General features: G+C 39.0%; 1 protein-coding gene across 1 annotated transcript in view; it reads right to left on the minus strand.

Moving 5' to 3' along the window:
- The window catches only part of MAP3K15 (mitogen-activated protein kinase kinase kinase 15), a gene marked incomplete at both ends in the record, with an annotated part of 131,200 nt that overhangs the window by 27,509 nt on the left and 87,462 nt on the right, over window positions 1-16,229 (minus strand). The window contains 2 exons of the mRNA XM_080718806.1: window positions 11,516-11,611; window positions 14,428-14,477. Of these exons, the coding sequence (XP_080574932.1) occupies window positions 11,516-11,611; window positions 14,428-14,477 (146 nt within the window). The remainder of the gene's footprint in view (window positions 1-11,515; window positions 11,612-14,427; window positions 14,478-16,229) is intronic.

The raw sequence follows: 16,229 nt of genomic DNA on the forward strand, positions 1-16,229 counted from the left end.
AAGTCATGGAATAATCGATCTACTCCTTGATTTCACATGGTTCTTTCATGAGTATTTAATCTAGTCTCAATATTTGAGTGCTCTGTATAAAGTATCTCTAACAACTAGTTGGTCAAATGATTCTTGAGAACATTTACAACAGAAAACCAATTACCACCCAAAGGCAGCTCATTCCTTGTTGAACTCAATGAGAAGTGTTTCCCTTTGATTGACCTGAAGACTTCTTTCATGTGGGTTCCATCCACAGACTGCTTAGAGTTAACACCCACTGTATGTATGTGTCGTGTGTGTGTGTGTGTGTGTGTGTGTGTGTTACTAAAAAGATTCAATCCATGAGCATTCTACCTCTGAACTACACCCCAAGTCCTTTTTATTTTTTATTTTGATACAGGTTCTCATTTGGTTGCTGAGAGCCTCACTAAATTGCTGAGGCTGGCCTTGAACCTATGTACCTCCTGTCTTAGCCTCCCAAGTACTGAGATTACAGGTGTGCACCACCACATGCCGGACTCACCACATTTCCTTTGTCTATTCATCAGCTGAGGAACATGTAGATGGTTTCCTTTTGTTGGCTATTGTGAATAATGCTGCAATGAACATGAGAATCTGTCTCTTTGACAGTCTGGTATCAGTTGAGAATAGAGTGGTTTCAGTTGAGAGACTGGGAGGAGTAGTGGAAAGGGAGAGGTGGGGAAAGCTGATCAATGGGCACTAATCTTGAGTTAGATAGGAGAAAGAAGAACTGGTGTGCTACTGCATAGTACGGTAACTGTAGATAATGAGAATGTACTATATTTTTTAAACACTAGAAGAATTTTAAATATTTTCACCATAAATATAGAATAATAGATATATGTATTTGATTTGAACATTATGTAATGCATATATGTATTGAAATATCACATAACCTATAAATGCATAAAATTTTATATATCAATTTAAAATAAAGTAAATATGCATTCAAATAATTAAATCCTTTACTACATTGCAGCAACAGTTAGCAACACATATACCTTTATCATATCCCTGTAATTCTTCATTTCTTATTCTCTATTTCTCCTAGGACTCATTTTGGAATCACTTCACTAGTTAGTCATCCTTCAAATAGGTCCATTATATTACTCTTTAAGCCTGGCCCTGAGACCAGCACTGTAGTGATGATCTAATCAGTTTAAAAAATAAAGCAACCAACCCTTCTCAAGCTGTACACCACATAGTTCCCAGTAAGCAATAAGGTCTTGTATAAGGGAAGTGGTGAGAAGGTAATGTGTAAGACCACCACACCATTCTATTGACCAAGACCAATCCTATACCAATTATTACCCATAAGTTTTTCTCACAAATGCTGCAGAACTACATAAGCCACTTCCTAGACTTGTGCAATTATCTATTTGCATACAAATAATCTTGAACCAATGGAATGTTTTCATTCAGAATTCTCTTGTTTTCAGTACTGGGGATGGAACCCAGGGGTTTTCTACAACCCAGCTACACCCCCAGCCACATTTTTTACTCTTTATTTTGAAACAGGGTCTCATTGAGCTGCAAAGGACCTCACTAAGTAGTAGCTGAGGCTGTCCTCAAACTGCGATCCTCCTGTCTCAGTCTCCCAAATACTGGGATTACAAGCATGCGCCACCACGCCTGGCCAGAATTCTCTTTTAAGATGGCAGAGAGATTCTGGCCTCGCTGGCCCCCACACTGGCCTAAACCCTCGGCTGGCTCTAATCCTGGCCTCGGTGGCCCCAGCACCAGACTAGCCTCAAGGCAGGCTCCTTCCCAGCCTCGCTGACCCTGGTACCGGCCTAACCCCTCGACAGACTCCTATCCTGGCCTCGGAGGCCTCAGGATGAGGGCTAATTAGATGATGTGTGCTTGTATATCTTCTCAAGTCTTGTATTCCAATGTGATATATGATTACAATGCACCAATAAAAATAAATTTAAAAAAAGATGGCAGAGAGAAATAGTGTATACTTCAGGGTAACTTCCACAAAACACTAAAATGTTCTCCTTTTTTTGGCGAGTCTGGGGAGGGAACCCAAGGGCATTTGACCTCTGAGTTATACCCTCTGCCCTATTTTTTTATTCTTTATTTTGAAACAGGGTCTCACTGAGTTGCAAAGAGCCTCACTAAGTAGCTGAGGCTGTCCACGAACCACCATCCTCCGGTCTCAGCCTCCCGAATGCTGGGATTACAAGCGTGTGCCACCATGCCTGGCTATAATGTTCATTTTTTAATCAACCCATGGGTACCTTTTCTTCTAGTATTTGAACACTCAAAAACCCAAAGATCAGGCTTCTTAGGAGACACAAGATATGCACTCATCTGAATAACTAAAATTTAAAAGACAATACTAAGCCAAATGTGGTGGTGCAGACTTGTAATCCCAGTACTTGGGAGGCTGAGATAGGAGGTTGCAGGTTCAAGGCCAGCCTCAGGAACTTAGCAGGACCTTGTTTCCAAATAAAATTAAAATAGGAGTCGGGTGTGGTGGCACATGCGTGTAATCCTAGCATTCAGGAGGCCAAGACTGGAGGATCATGGTTTGCGGACAAACTCAACTACCTAATGAGGCCCTCCACAACTTAGTGAGACCCTGTTTCAATATAAAGAATAAGCCGAGCATGTTGGTGCATGCTTATAATCCCAGCACTTGGGAGGCCGAAACAGGAGGATCACACAGGTTCGAAGCCAGCCTCAGCTACTTAGTGAGACCCTGTTTCCAAATAAAGTATAAAAAAATAAGTCTTGGAGTATAGGCCAGAGGTAGAAAAGCCCCTGAGTTCCACCCTCTGTACCACAAAAAAAAATAAAGAATAAAAAATAGAGTAAGGGGTGTGGCTCGGAGGTCGAATGTCCCTGGGTCCCATTCCCAGAGCCACACACACAAAAAATTAAAATGGGCTGGTGATGTATTCCAGAGTTATAATGCCCTTGAGTTCAATCCCCAGTATCAAAAAATAAAAATAAAAGATGATACTAACTTTTGTTAAGCATAAGATATAACTAGAACTCCTATACATTGCTGGGGGGAATATAAATTCATGAGACCACTTGGAAATCTACTGACAGCATCAGTCAAAGTTAAATATAAACCTATCCTATAATCCAATAATCTACTACTTAGTATATATTAAACACAAATTAATGTGTATGGTCACCAAAATGTACATGTAAGAACATTCATAGAAGTTTATTCCTAATAGCTCCAAACTAGAAATAATCCAAATACTCATCAACAGGAGAATAGGTAGATTGTTGTGTTTAAATTATGGAACTATGCCGGGCGTGGTGGCGCACGCTTGTAATCCCCACGCTTGGGAGGCGGAGACAGGAGGATCACGCAGGTTCGAAGCCAGCCGTGCTGGCGTAAGAGACCCTGTTTCAAAAATATAAAATAGGACTGGGAGTGTAGCCCGGAGGAAGAAGGGCTTCCAGGAACCCAAGTACCACCAAAAATAAAAAAAAAATAAATTATGGAACTATAAATAAAAAAAGGATGCACAGATACATACATCATGGACAAATCCCAGGCTATTATTTTAAGAGAGGAAAAAGGAGCAATGATAAAGTACAATAAATTTGATTTTATTTATTGGAATTTTGACAACAGGCAAAACTCACTATGGTGGTAGAAATAAAATATATTTATTGCCAAAGGGGGCTTAATGACTGGAAAGGGTCACAAGGCAATTTCTGGAGTATCAATCTGGGAGATGGGTACATGGGTATAGACAATAGGTAAAAATGTATCTAGCTATATACTTAAGTGTACTTTACACACTTTACTTGCGTGTAAATTATTAAAACAGTTGGGCGTAGTGACACATGCCTGTAATTCCAGTACTTGGAAGGCTGAGACAGGAGTATCCCAGGTTCATGGCCAGCTTTAGCAACTTAATGAGTCCCTCAGCAACTTAGTTTCTTCCTTTAGTGTTTTATAACTTTCATTACAGAGGTCTTTACCTACTTGATTAGATTTATTCTTATTTATTTTTTTAGGTTATTGTGAATGAAATTGCTTTCATTTTTTTTTTGGTGGTACTAGGATTTCTGGAAGCCCTTCTACCTCCAGGCTATACTCCCAGACCTATTTTTACATTTTTATTTGGAAACAAGGTCTCCTAAGCCAGCGTGAGTGGCTGGCTTCGAACCTGCGCGTCCCATACCTCATTTAGATGTATGATTACAATGCATTAATAAAAAATAACAACATGGTACTAGCACAAAAACATATAGATCAATGGAATAGAATAGAAGGTACAGAAACAAATCTACACACATAAAGACAACTAATTTTTGACAAAGGCACCAAAACAGCACACACTGGAGAAAAGACAGCCTTTTCAACAAATGTACTTAGGGAAACTAATTATCCATTTGTATGAAAATGGAATTAATGAGCCAGGCATGGTGGCACATGCTTGTAATCTCAGTATTTGGGAGGCTGAGACAGGAGGATCATGGTTCCCAGATAGCCTCAGCTGCTTAGTGAGGCCCTTTGCAACACAGTGAGACTGTTTCAAAATAAAGAATAAAAAATAGGGCTAGGGTGTACCTCAAAGGTAGAATGCCCCTGGGTTTGATTTCCAATACCACAAAAACATGGAATTATATTCCTCCCTCTCACCCTGCACAAGAGTCAACTTTACCTTAAGATGGATCAAAGAGCTGGAAATTAGACAAGAGACTTTAATATTACTAGGGGGGCATAGGTACAACACTCCAACATATAGGCATAGGTAGACACTTCCTCGATAAGATCCCCAAGGCAGAAAATATTAAAACAATGATTAGCCCGGCGTGGTGACGCACGCTTGTAATCCCAGCATTTGGGAGGCTGAGACTGGAGGATCATGGTTCGAGGACAGCCTCAGCTACTTAGTGAAGCCCTCTGCAACTTAGTGAGACCATGTTTCAAAATGAAGAATAAAAAAATAGGGCAGGGGGTGTAGCTCGGAGATAGAATGCTCCTGGGTTCCATCCCCAGACCCACAAAAAATAACAACAAGGATTAATAAGTGAGATTGCATTCAACTAAAAAGTTTCTGTTGCTCAAAGGAAACCATCAAGAGTCTAAAGAGTGAGTCTATAGACAAGGAAAAGATTCTTGCCAGCTATCCCTTTGACAGAGTTCTAACATTTAGAATACACAAAGTATTTAAATGACTTAACACACACAAATACAATCAAGAAATGGGCAATTTAACTAAATAGATACTTCACAGAAGAAATACAAATGGCCAATAAACATGTGAAAAAATGTTCAATATCACTAGCAATCAGGGAGATACAAATCAAAACTACACTGAGATTCTATCTAACCCCGGTTAGAATGGCAATCATCAAGAAGTCAAACAACAAAAAATGCTGGTGAGGGTGTGATTCCAGAAATAGGAACCCTTATATACTGTTTGTGGGATTACAAATCAGTGCAGCCACTGTGGAGGTGAGTGTGAATATTACTCAGAAAATTAGAAATGGATTTATCATATGATCCAGCCTGGGTAGCTTTCCAAGTGGATTGAAATCAGATTATAGTGACACATGCATATCCAGGTTTATAGCAGCACAATTCATAATAGCCAATTATGGAACCAACCCAAGTGTCTATCTACATAGAAATGGATTACAAAATTATGGGATTTATACACAATGGCATTCTACTCAGCAATAAAGAATAACAAACTTATGTCACTTACAGGAAAATGGATGGGCCTGGAGAACGTTATGTTAAGTTTGACTCTAGTTAGAATGCCAATCATCAAGAATACAAACAATAAGAAATGCTGATGAGGATGTGAAAAAAATAGGAACTCATATACTTTTGGAGGAATTGTAAATTAGTATAGCCACTATAGTGATCAGTATGGAGACTCCTCAGAAGGCTAGGAATGGAACTACCATATGACCCAGATGTACCACTCTTTGGTATCTTTCCAAAGGGGTTAAAGTCTGAATACTTTAGTGACACAGGTTTACCCATGTTTATAGTAGCACAATTCACACAATAGCCAAATTATGGAACCAATCTATATGCCTGTCAACAAATGAATGATAAGGAAAATGTAGTATAAATATACAATGGAATTTTACTCAGCCATAGAGAAGAACAAAATTATGTAATTTGCAGAAAAATAGAACTGGAGAATATTTTGCTAAATGAGGTCAGCCACTCTCAGAAAGTCAAAGGGCATGGTTCCTCTCATATGTGGAAGCTAGAGAGAAAATAGGAAACAAAAGGGACTTCAGATAAATGCAAAGAGGGTCCAGTAGAATAGAGGAAGGGGAAAAAGGAGAACTGTGGAATGAAATAGTTCAAATAATGCTGCCCATTATCAAGAAATCACTACCACTTTTACTAACATATGTTGGTATGAGGGGTGGGATGTGGAAGGAAATACAAGTCCTCTGTGGACATAAGTTTGTATCACTTTCAACCTTACTATGCTGTACATACATATATATATATATATATATATATATATATATATATATATTTTTTTTTTTTTTTTTTTTTTTTTTTTTTGGTGGTACTGGGGTTCCTGGAAACCCTTCTATGTCCGGGCTACACTCGCAGACACCTATTTTTTTATTTTATTTGGAAACAGGGTCTCTTAAACCAGTGAGGCTGGCTTTTAACCTGCGCGATCCTCCTGTCTCCACCTCCCAAATGTGGGGATTACAAACATGCGCCACCACACCCGGCTGCTGTATACATTTTTTTTTTTGATACCAGGGATTGAGCCCAGAGCCATTCTACCTCCAAGCTACACTCCTCCAGCTTGACTTTATTTCTTATTTGGCAACAGGATCTCACTTAGCCTTGCTAAGTTGCCACGGCTGGGCTTAAACCTGCAACCCTCCTGTCTCAGTCTCCCAAGTACATGGATTATAAGCATGCACCTGATGCAGGTGATGTTTACTTATAATGTACCAATACAAGTACAAAAAAACTTTTGTGTTATAAGTGATAAGATCAACAGAATGAAAGATAACCTATAGAATGAGAGAAACTATTTGCAAACTGCATCTGATCAGAGACTTTATGGAGAATATGTAAAGAACTCTTAAAATTCAAATAGCCCATTTAAAATGGGCAAAACCTAGAAAACATCACTCTCACCAGTTCACCTAAGTTAACACCACCAGGAATGATACACGGATACTGAGTGTCCCCTGATATGAGGCATTGAGAAAAACTTAATATCACTTCAGTGGTATTCCTGTATCAAATACATGAATACAATAATGAAAAAACAGGAAACTCAAATCAAAGACCCACACAACATGTAATTTATACTCTCTGCAAGTATTGGGTCAAGAAAGACAAAAACTGATGAACACAGACATGACAAATAAATGTAACTTGTGATCATAGACTGAACTGAGGATGAGAGAACTGTTTCTGTTTACTATAAAGGGAATTAGGGAAACAGTAAGTAAAATTTGGGTATGGTTTATGGATTATAGTATCATACAAATCTTAATTCCTATAATTACATAAGTGAACATTTCTTGCTTTTAGGAAATATGCTGTATTAGTGGTAACACAGCATTATGTCTACAACTTAATCTCAACCAGTTCAGTAAAAAAAAAAAATATGAAACCGTGTGTGGTGGTGCATGATTGTAATTCCAGTACTTGGGAGGCTGAGCCAGCAGGACCGCAGGTTTGTGGCCAGCCTCGGCTACTAGTGAAGCCCTCTGCAACTTACTGAGACCCTGTTTCAAAATAAAAAATAAAAAATAGGGTTGGGGGTATAGCTCAGAGGTAGAATGCCCCTGGATTTGATCCTCAGTACTGCAATATATATATATATATATATATATATATATATATATATATATGCTGAAAGTGGTGGCACATGCCTATAATGCCAGTACTCGGGACAGCCTTAGCCATGATGTGAGACTTAGCAACATGTGCCACCATGCCCGGCTCCTCTGAATATTTTTCTAAATAAAAAATGTACTTTTCTAGTCAGGTAAGGTTGCATACACCCATAATCCCAGTACTCAGGAGGCTGACACAGGAGGATCACAGGTTTGAGAACAGCCTCCACAATGTACAAAGACACTCAGCAATTTAGCAAAACTGTCTTTCAAAATAAAAAGTGCCAGGGCTTTAGTTCAGAAATCAAATGCCCCCTGGGTCCAATCTCCAGAACCAAAACTAATATATATTTTTTAAGTTGGGCAAGGTATTTGAAAATTCATTGTTTTAGTAAGTTTTTTCATTACTGTCCCCAAAATGCCCAATGAGAACAATTGAGAGGAGGAAAGGTTTATTGGGGCTTATGGTTTGACTTCATAGGGCCACCTCTGGTATATCAACCTTGGCAGCAGAGAATATGGTGGAGGAATATAATTCTCACATCACCGAGACAGAGAGGGGGGAGGAGAGAAGAGAGAGGTGAGAGGAGAGAAGGAGACACACACACACACACACACACACACACACACACACACACACACACAGATACCATGGACATAAAGAGTCCTCAGGACCATACCCACAATGACCCACCTCCTCTATTCAAAAGTCCTCTCTGAACCTTACAGCAGTGGGGACAAGCTTTTAACACATGAGCTTTTGGGAGGTATTTCAAATCCAAACTACACCATTCTGCCCCAGGCTCCCAAAATCTCATCGCCATCTTACAATGCAAAATGCATTTAGTCCATCTGCAAGAGTACCCATAGTCTTAACAGTTCCAGCATCACTCAGAAGTCCAAGTTAGGCGGGCGTGGTGGCCCACGCTTGTAATCCCCATGCTTGGGAGGTGGAGACAGGAGGATCGTGCTGGTTCAAAGCCAGCCTCACTGGCTTAAGAGACCCTGTTTCCAAATAAAAAATATAAAAAAGGTTTGGGAGTGTAGCCCGAAGGTAAGTGTAAGGTAAGTGTAGCCCGAAGGTAAGCTGTAAGTGTGCATCTGGGGGTACATGATGGTGAGACGTGATCCTCAAAGAGCTTTGGCAGCCCTCTCCCTACAGCCTTGCTTGTTGTAGCCACTATGCTACTCTTAGCCTGACTCCACTGCCTACAGCTTGTAGTTTTCCTCAGCAGAAGGATGTTACTGGCAACTTTTAATTCCTGGAGTCTCCATTACAGCTTTGGCTTCACTCTCATAGCTAAACAGACACCCTCAAGCCACCTTAATTACCGTCTCTATGCAATGTACTTCTCTTTGGTGGTAGTAATCTCCCCAGCAACCATAACTTCCTTTGCCCTAATTTTACATGGGCTTTTCTGGCCAAACTACAAGTATTCAAAATCCTTCTCTTCTACTTTCAACTCCATTTTATCACAATAAATTTAGATATAGGTTGCCATCAATACCCACCAACTCGATGCACTGATGCTTTGAAACTTCCTTTATCAGATTAAGTAGTCCATTGCCTTTAAATTTGGTCTTCGTGTACAAAGTCTGAGGACACCAGTGAAATGCAGGTAAGTTCTTCATCAGAATGTAATTATGGCATGGCATCTGGACCAATTGCATATGGAGTTCTTGCCATCTGAAACCTCAACAGTCTTTACTATCTTTCTTTCTTTTTTATTTTTTTCTGTTTTACTCTCCCTGTTTCTATCAACATTCTGGCCTTCCCAGCTCCATTGAGAATCACCCACTAAGTGCAGTTTTTACAACATTCTAAGGCTTCTAGAGCCTGTATCTCCAGACCTTTCCAAACTATTCACACAAACCAGTTCCAAAGGCTTCCAAACAACATGGCCATGTAAAATCATAGCAATGACTTCACTGGTACCAATTTCTGTTTCAGTCAGAATTCTTACCACCATATATGTCAGGTATAATTCAACATAACTAACAACTACAATTTAGGCGAAGAAAGATTTATTCCCCTACAGATCTGGAGATTTAATCCTTGAAGTCTTCGGGGCTAGAAATAGAACATTATGGCTTGAATTTAGACTGTCCCCTAGAACTTACAGGGTAGACAAGGCAGCCATGTGAGGGGCAGAACTTTGTTGCTGGTGAAGAGTCCTTGGGGGCATGGCCAGGGACAGTGTCCCCTGGGCAGTCTGATGCAACTTCCTATTCTTCTCTGCCACCATGAGCTAGCTGATAACTAGATCTCTGCTTCTATCTCTCCTTCTTCTCTCTGCTCCTGGCCATGATATCCTGACGGCCTGAAGCTCTAGTGTCTGCTTGGAATCCAGTCTAATATGAACTGACATTTCTGGAACCATAGCAAATAAATCTTCCTTCTTCTAACGTGTGGTTTGGTGTTTTGGGTTACAAAGGTGAAAATGAAGATTGAAATAGACATTTTCTCAAAGAAGATATATAAATAGCCAATAAGCACTGAGATGCTCAGTATCACTAGTCATTAGGGAAATGCAAGTCAAAATCACAATGACCTTCTATCACATACTCATTAGGATGGCTATAATAAAAAAGACAGACAAGAAGTGTTGGCAAAGATATAGAAAAATATAACTATCATATATTGCTAATGAGAATGTAAAATAGAGAAAGAGTTTGACAGTTCCTCAAAAAGTTAAACACAGTTACCTAGCATTCTGACACCAAGAGAAATGGAAACATATGTCCTCACAAAGATATGAACATGAATGTTCATAAAAGCAAAATTCATAATAGCCAAAAGCGAAAGAAACCCAAATGCCTATCAACTGATAGTAGATTAATAAAATGTGGCATATTTATACAATGAAATATTTATTTATTTAGCCACAAAAAGCAACAAAATACTGATACATGTTACCACACAGATCAACCTTGAAAACACTATAGTAAATGGAAGAAGCCAATCATGAATGAGCACATATCGTATAACTCCACAAATATGATGAAATGTCTCAAAATAGGCATAATCACAGAGATATAATGTAAAATACTGGTTGCATAGGCCTGGGCGTATGAAGAATGAAGTTGGAGAAAATGAGGAATGGCTGCTGAAGGATACTAGGCTTCTTTGGGAATTGATGAAAATATCCTGTAAGTGCATAGTGCTGATGGTTGCAAAATTCTAAATATACTAAAAAGCATTGTGTTGTAAGTTTTAAATGGAGTAGAGATATGAGAATTATATATCAAAGCTATAAAAATAATTTTCAGTGAGTTAAAATTTCAAAAGAGATAGTTAAGCAAAACAAATATTTTCCCAACAAAGACCCTTTAAAATTATTCACCATAGCCTGGAGTAGTGGTGCACGCATGTAATCCCCGCACTTAGGAGGCAGCCTGGAGTAGTGGTGCACGCATGTAATCCCCGCACTTAGGAGGCAGAGACAGAAAGATTGTGCAGGTTCGAAGCCAGCCGCGCTGGCTTAAGAGACCCTGTTTCCAAATAAAAATATATAAAATAAAATAGGTCTGGGAGTGTAACCCGGAGGTAGAAGGGCTTCCAGGAAGCCCAGTACCACCAATAAATAAATAAATAAATAAATAAATAAATAAATAAATAAATAAATAATTATCCACCATAAATAGATTGCAAATATCTTAATCAACTATAACTCACCTACTACACTGGTCTTCAGTGGAAAAGTAGATATGAAAGTCATCAGAGTTACAATAAACATAAAGGAAACAACACCGTCCATCAAACTTGGATACGCTGTAAAATTTTAAAATATAAGTTTATACATATGTTATGACACCAATTTTAAATATTTAAGAAAAATCTAGAAATTTTCATTTCATTTCACAAATTCTTGAATTGTTAGTCTTTAAAAATTTATCCTTTATTTTTCTATAAAATTTAAATATCAGTGACATTGATTGTTTACATTTGAGCTTATATTCATCAACTGACTTTAATGTGTATCAAGAACTTCCTCTATATTTATTGCTAAGCAAAGCATATGGGCAACAGAAACATTTAATAAATATGGTCCCTGTCCTCTAGAATCTCATAAAAAGAAAGGTAAGCTGAGTATGGTGATGTACAACTGTACTGCTAGTACTTTGGAGGCTGAGACAGTAGGACTGCAAGTCGATAGCTAGACTCTGTTTCAAAATAAAAAAAAATTTAAAGAGCTGAGGGTGTAACTCAAAGGTAGAATCCTCCTGGTTCAATACCTAGAACAAAAATAGTTTTTAAAAGACAGGCAAATTATTTGTGAACTCCTTTATTATGGCATCTAAGAATTCCTAGACTTGGAAAATATCAGGACACCACATTTATTATCATACAAAGTAAACAGAAGTAAATATTGCATCTTAGATCAAGAAATGCCTTTAAATATTATCTGGTATATCTCCACCCAATGTCTAGACTCTACTCTTCAACACTTCAAACATGCAATATTCAGCTTGGTTGAACATACGCAGTGACAGAATCTGTTGTCAGATTCTGCTCCATCTGAGGACAAATTTCCCTGTTAGAGAGTTTAACACCCACACTGGGTTAAAGCAATGACCTTTATTCTGCCAGGTGGCACCATGGGGAATCAGGCTACATACTTGTCTACAGTCAGCTCTCCAAACCAATGAAGCCACTTTATCTGACACCTTTTAAGCCACCTGTTCCTGATATCCAAAGCATCTTAGAACATTCTTTATGTGATAGATAACATGACAAATAATGGGCTGAAACAGCAACACTCTTAAGTGATTAAAAAAGAAAGCTATGTTATACATATGCAAAGTTTTGAAAACCAATCTGTAAAGAAACTATCACAGTTAATTGGATAGCTTTGGGAATGTACAATGCATGCCCTTCGTGTTTTGCCAGTCCCTAGGTAGGAGCCAGCTTCGGCCCTCTGAAAATCCTCATTGCTGAATGAAATGGTAGCTGGAAACATGTCTATGAGGAGGTATAAAGAGAAGGTCCTTGACTACATGCTCTTGTACAACTTCACTACTAAGTAGTACATTTTTGAAAATGCTCAACATTTTTGGATTACCTTGTGTTTTCTGGCAGTATTATCCACATGTACTGCTCTGTACTTAAATTATTTCCATCCTTTTAAAGTGATGTAATCACTGTTTCAAGTGAAACATTGATATGTTCAGGATAGAATCATATACCATGTCTGATGGTAACTAGGGATGTGTTCACTGGCCTGAGGTAGTCAGAGGATCAGAGAAAGGACATAAAGTTCTAGACAAAGCTCTTGATTTGGTAAACATAGCAAATAAATTGAGACCTAGAGAGGCTGAGTGATTTCCCAATGTAACACAGCAAGGAGGGATTAAAACTCACATCTAGCTGGACGTGGTGGCACACACTTGTAATCCCAGCGCTTAAGAGGCTGAGACAGGAGGATCCCACAGGTTCGAAGGCAGCCTCAGCTACTGAGTGAGGCTCTCAGCAACTTGATGAGACCCTGTTTCCAAATAAAGTATAAAATAGGACTGGGAGGGTATCCCAGATGGAGAGAAGCCCCTGGGTTCCACTCCAGTACCACACACACAAAAAAATCCCTCGCGTCTATCTCAGACCCACTCCCACCCTTTGATGTGCTGGTAGGGTGACTAGTGTAGCTGAGGTGTGTTAGTCCTACTTGGGGAAAGTCACACATGGTCACTATTCCTGACCAAAAATTCAAGTGCCACACTTCTCCTTGGAATACAATACCTCATTCTCTCCCCAACAATACATCTGGCTCCACTGCTCTGTCCAGAAGATACCACCCAGGTGTTATTAGCAAATAACTCCTGACTTCAGTTCTTGGGGCCCTGAGCACTTGAACATTTTTGGCTCAAAGAAGACACATTTTATCTTTCTGCAGATATAACTTTTATTTAGCTCTGAGACAAGGGAATTTCTTCTGCTGGATATGAGAAAAACTACTTTGCTAACAAACCAAGAAGCTCTAACTAGCAGCACACTATGAACTTCAGGGCAACAAAAGAGATAACTGTCTATTTTGGGCTCTGTTAAAAATAAGAACAGCCGGGCGTGGTGGTGCACGCTTGTAATCCCCGTGCTTGGAAGGCAGAGACAGGAGGATCGCGCAGGTTCGAAGCCAGCCGTGCGCGCGCGCTGGCTTAGGAGACCCTGTTTCCAAATAAAAATGTAAAAATAGGTCTGGGAGTGTAGCCCGGAGGTAAAAGGGCTTCCAGGAACCCCAGTACCACCAAAAATAAATAAATAAATAAAAATAAGAAAGCTGGGCGTGGTGGCGCAAGCTTGTAATCCCCGCGCTTGGGAGGCAGAGACAGGAGGATCGCGCAGGTTCAAAGCTAGCTACGCACGCTGGCTTAGGAGACCCTGTTTCCAAATAAAAAAAATGTAAAAATAGGTCTGGGAGTGTAGCCCGGAGATAGAAGGGCTTCCAGGAACCCCAGTACCACCAAAAATAAAAATAAAAAATAAAAAATAAGAACATCATTTCTTATGAATAAGTGAAAACATTAAAGTGCATAAAACATTAACTGTTGTTATTTGTATTAAAACAATAGTTATAGTTTCTCTTACATTCTTACCTTATTCTCTTAATAGAAGAGGCTGTAAAATTCCATTCATGGATTTGTGTCTGTAAGTATCAAAAGACAGAAGTTAGTAGCTTAATTTTTTCCATGTAAAGGATTATTTTTCATTTCATTGCGTGTTCAATTTTTTTCTGCTATTTTCTTTTCAATAGTGGCTAAGGGTTAGAGCAATATACTTTGATATTTTGGGACACCAGAAATATTTTATAATATGCTATAAAATTCATTTGTGTTTAGTCTAGTTTAAATAAAATGATATAAGCTTGAAATAAGTAATAATCTGAGACATAAAACACAGTGGTCTTTCTTCTTCTATCAACACAATAGGCACACTCTAAAGCAGGTTTGGGAACAGTCCATCTAAGTTGAGTGACTTGCAAATATATTTGGAGAAGACTATAACAGATACTCTTCAGCATTCAATAATCTTCATTTCTTCTTCTCTCTGGGAACACAGTTAAACGACATTGCCCAGATTCCCTTGCAGTTATGACAGAGTTCTGACCAATGGAATGTGAACAGAAGTGTTTGTACCACTGCAGGCCTGGCCCATAAAAATCTCCCTGGTAAATCCTCTACCTTCTCTTTCCCCATCCACAACAAGATGGAACAGGGCCTCTTGCCAACTTGGAATTAACATGAGGCATAGACAAATTTTTATCATGTTAAGATTTTGAGATTGGGGGCTGTTTGTTTTAGCAGCTGATCTGCCATGACTAATACAAAACTGAGCATTCAATCTGTACCAACATGCACCTAGAAAAAAACCCTGACCTCTCCATTCCTTGTCTTAAACTTTGTACAAGGCTAACTTCAAAATGAGTGACTAACATCTAGTTTCAGGAAAACTACAAACTCTACCACTAATACATCACAACTGTAGAAAATGATATTAAACAGTAATATCCATTTGGTTGGCCTGAGGTTACCTGAAATTGGCCACCAAGAGTATTTTTTGTGTGTGTGGTACTGGGGTTCCTGGAAGCCCTTCTACCTCCGGGCTATACTCTCAGACCTATTTTACATTTGGAAACAGGGTCTCTTAAGCCAGCGCGGCTGGCTTCAAACCTGCGCGATCCTCCTGTCTCCGCCTCCCAAGCGTGTGCCACCACACCTGGCCTCATCAAGAGTATTTATACCATGGAAATCAGCAAACACTAAATATTAGCCTGAACTCACAGAAAATTGGCTGTTCAACATTTACTGGCATATTACTACTGCCTCTTTATTTCCAATGAATTTTTTGAGGTACTAGAGATGGAACCCAGAGGCATTCTACCTTTGACCTACACCCCAACCCTATTTTTTATTCTTTATTTTGAAACAGGATCTCACTGAGTTTCAAAAGGCCTCACTAAGTAGCTGAGGCTATCCTTGAACTGTGATTCTCCTGTCTCAGCCTCCCAAATGCTGGGATTACAAGTGTGTGTGCCACCTTGCCCAGCCATCCAATGAATTTCTGAACCCTTGACTAATAAACCAGGATCTTAATCTTATTTTACAATGGCTGGGACATGACATTGTACACAAGCATGTGCAATGTTCTTCCCCACATCCATACATAATGCACCAGGAAAAATGCAACAATGTCTAGAAAAAATGTCATCTCACTATAGGCAAATTTGCTTGCTTTTCACATTCAGCACAATTCTAAAATTGTAAATGAAGGTGAATGCAAAATACTCCTCTCAAAGAAAAATACAACTTACATTTTATATTTTTCTCAGGCATTTCCTTTGACATTTATAAGTACTTATATAAAATATCTTATCAAGAAAAACTAGCATTTGATATAT

This window comes from Muscardinus avellanarius (genome assembly GCF_963383645.1).
Source record: "Muscardinus avellanarius genome assembly, chromosome: X".
Classification (NCBI taxonomy): Eukaryota; Metazoa; Chordata; class Mammalia; order Rodentia; family Gliridae; genus Muscardinus; species Muscardinus avellanarius.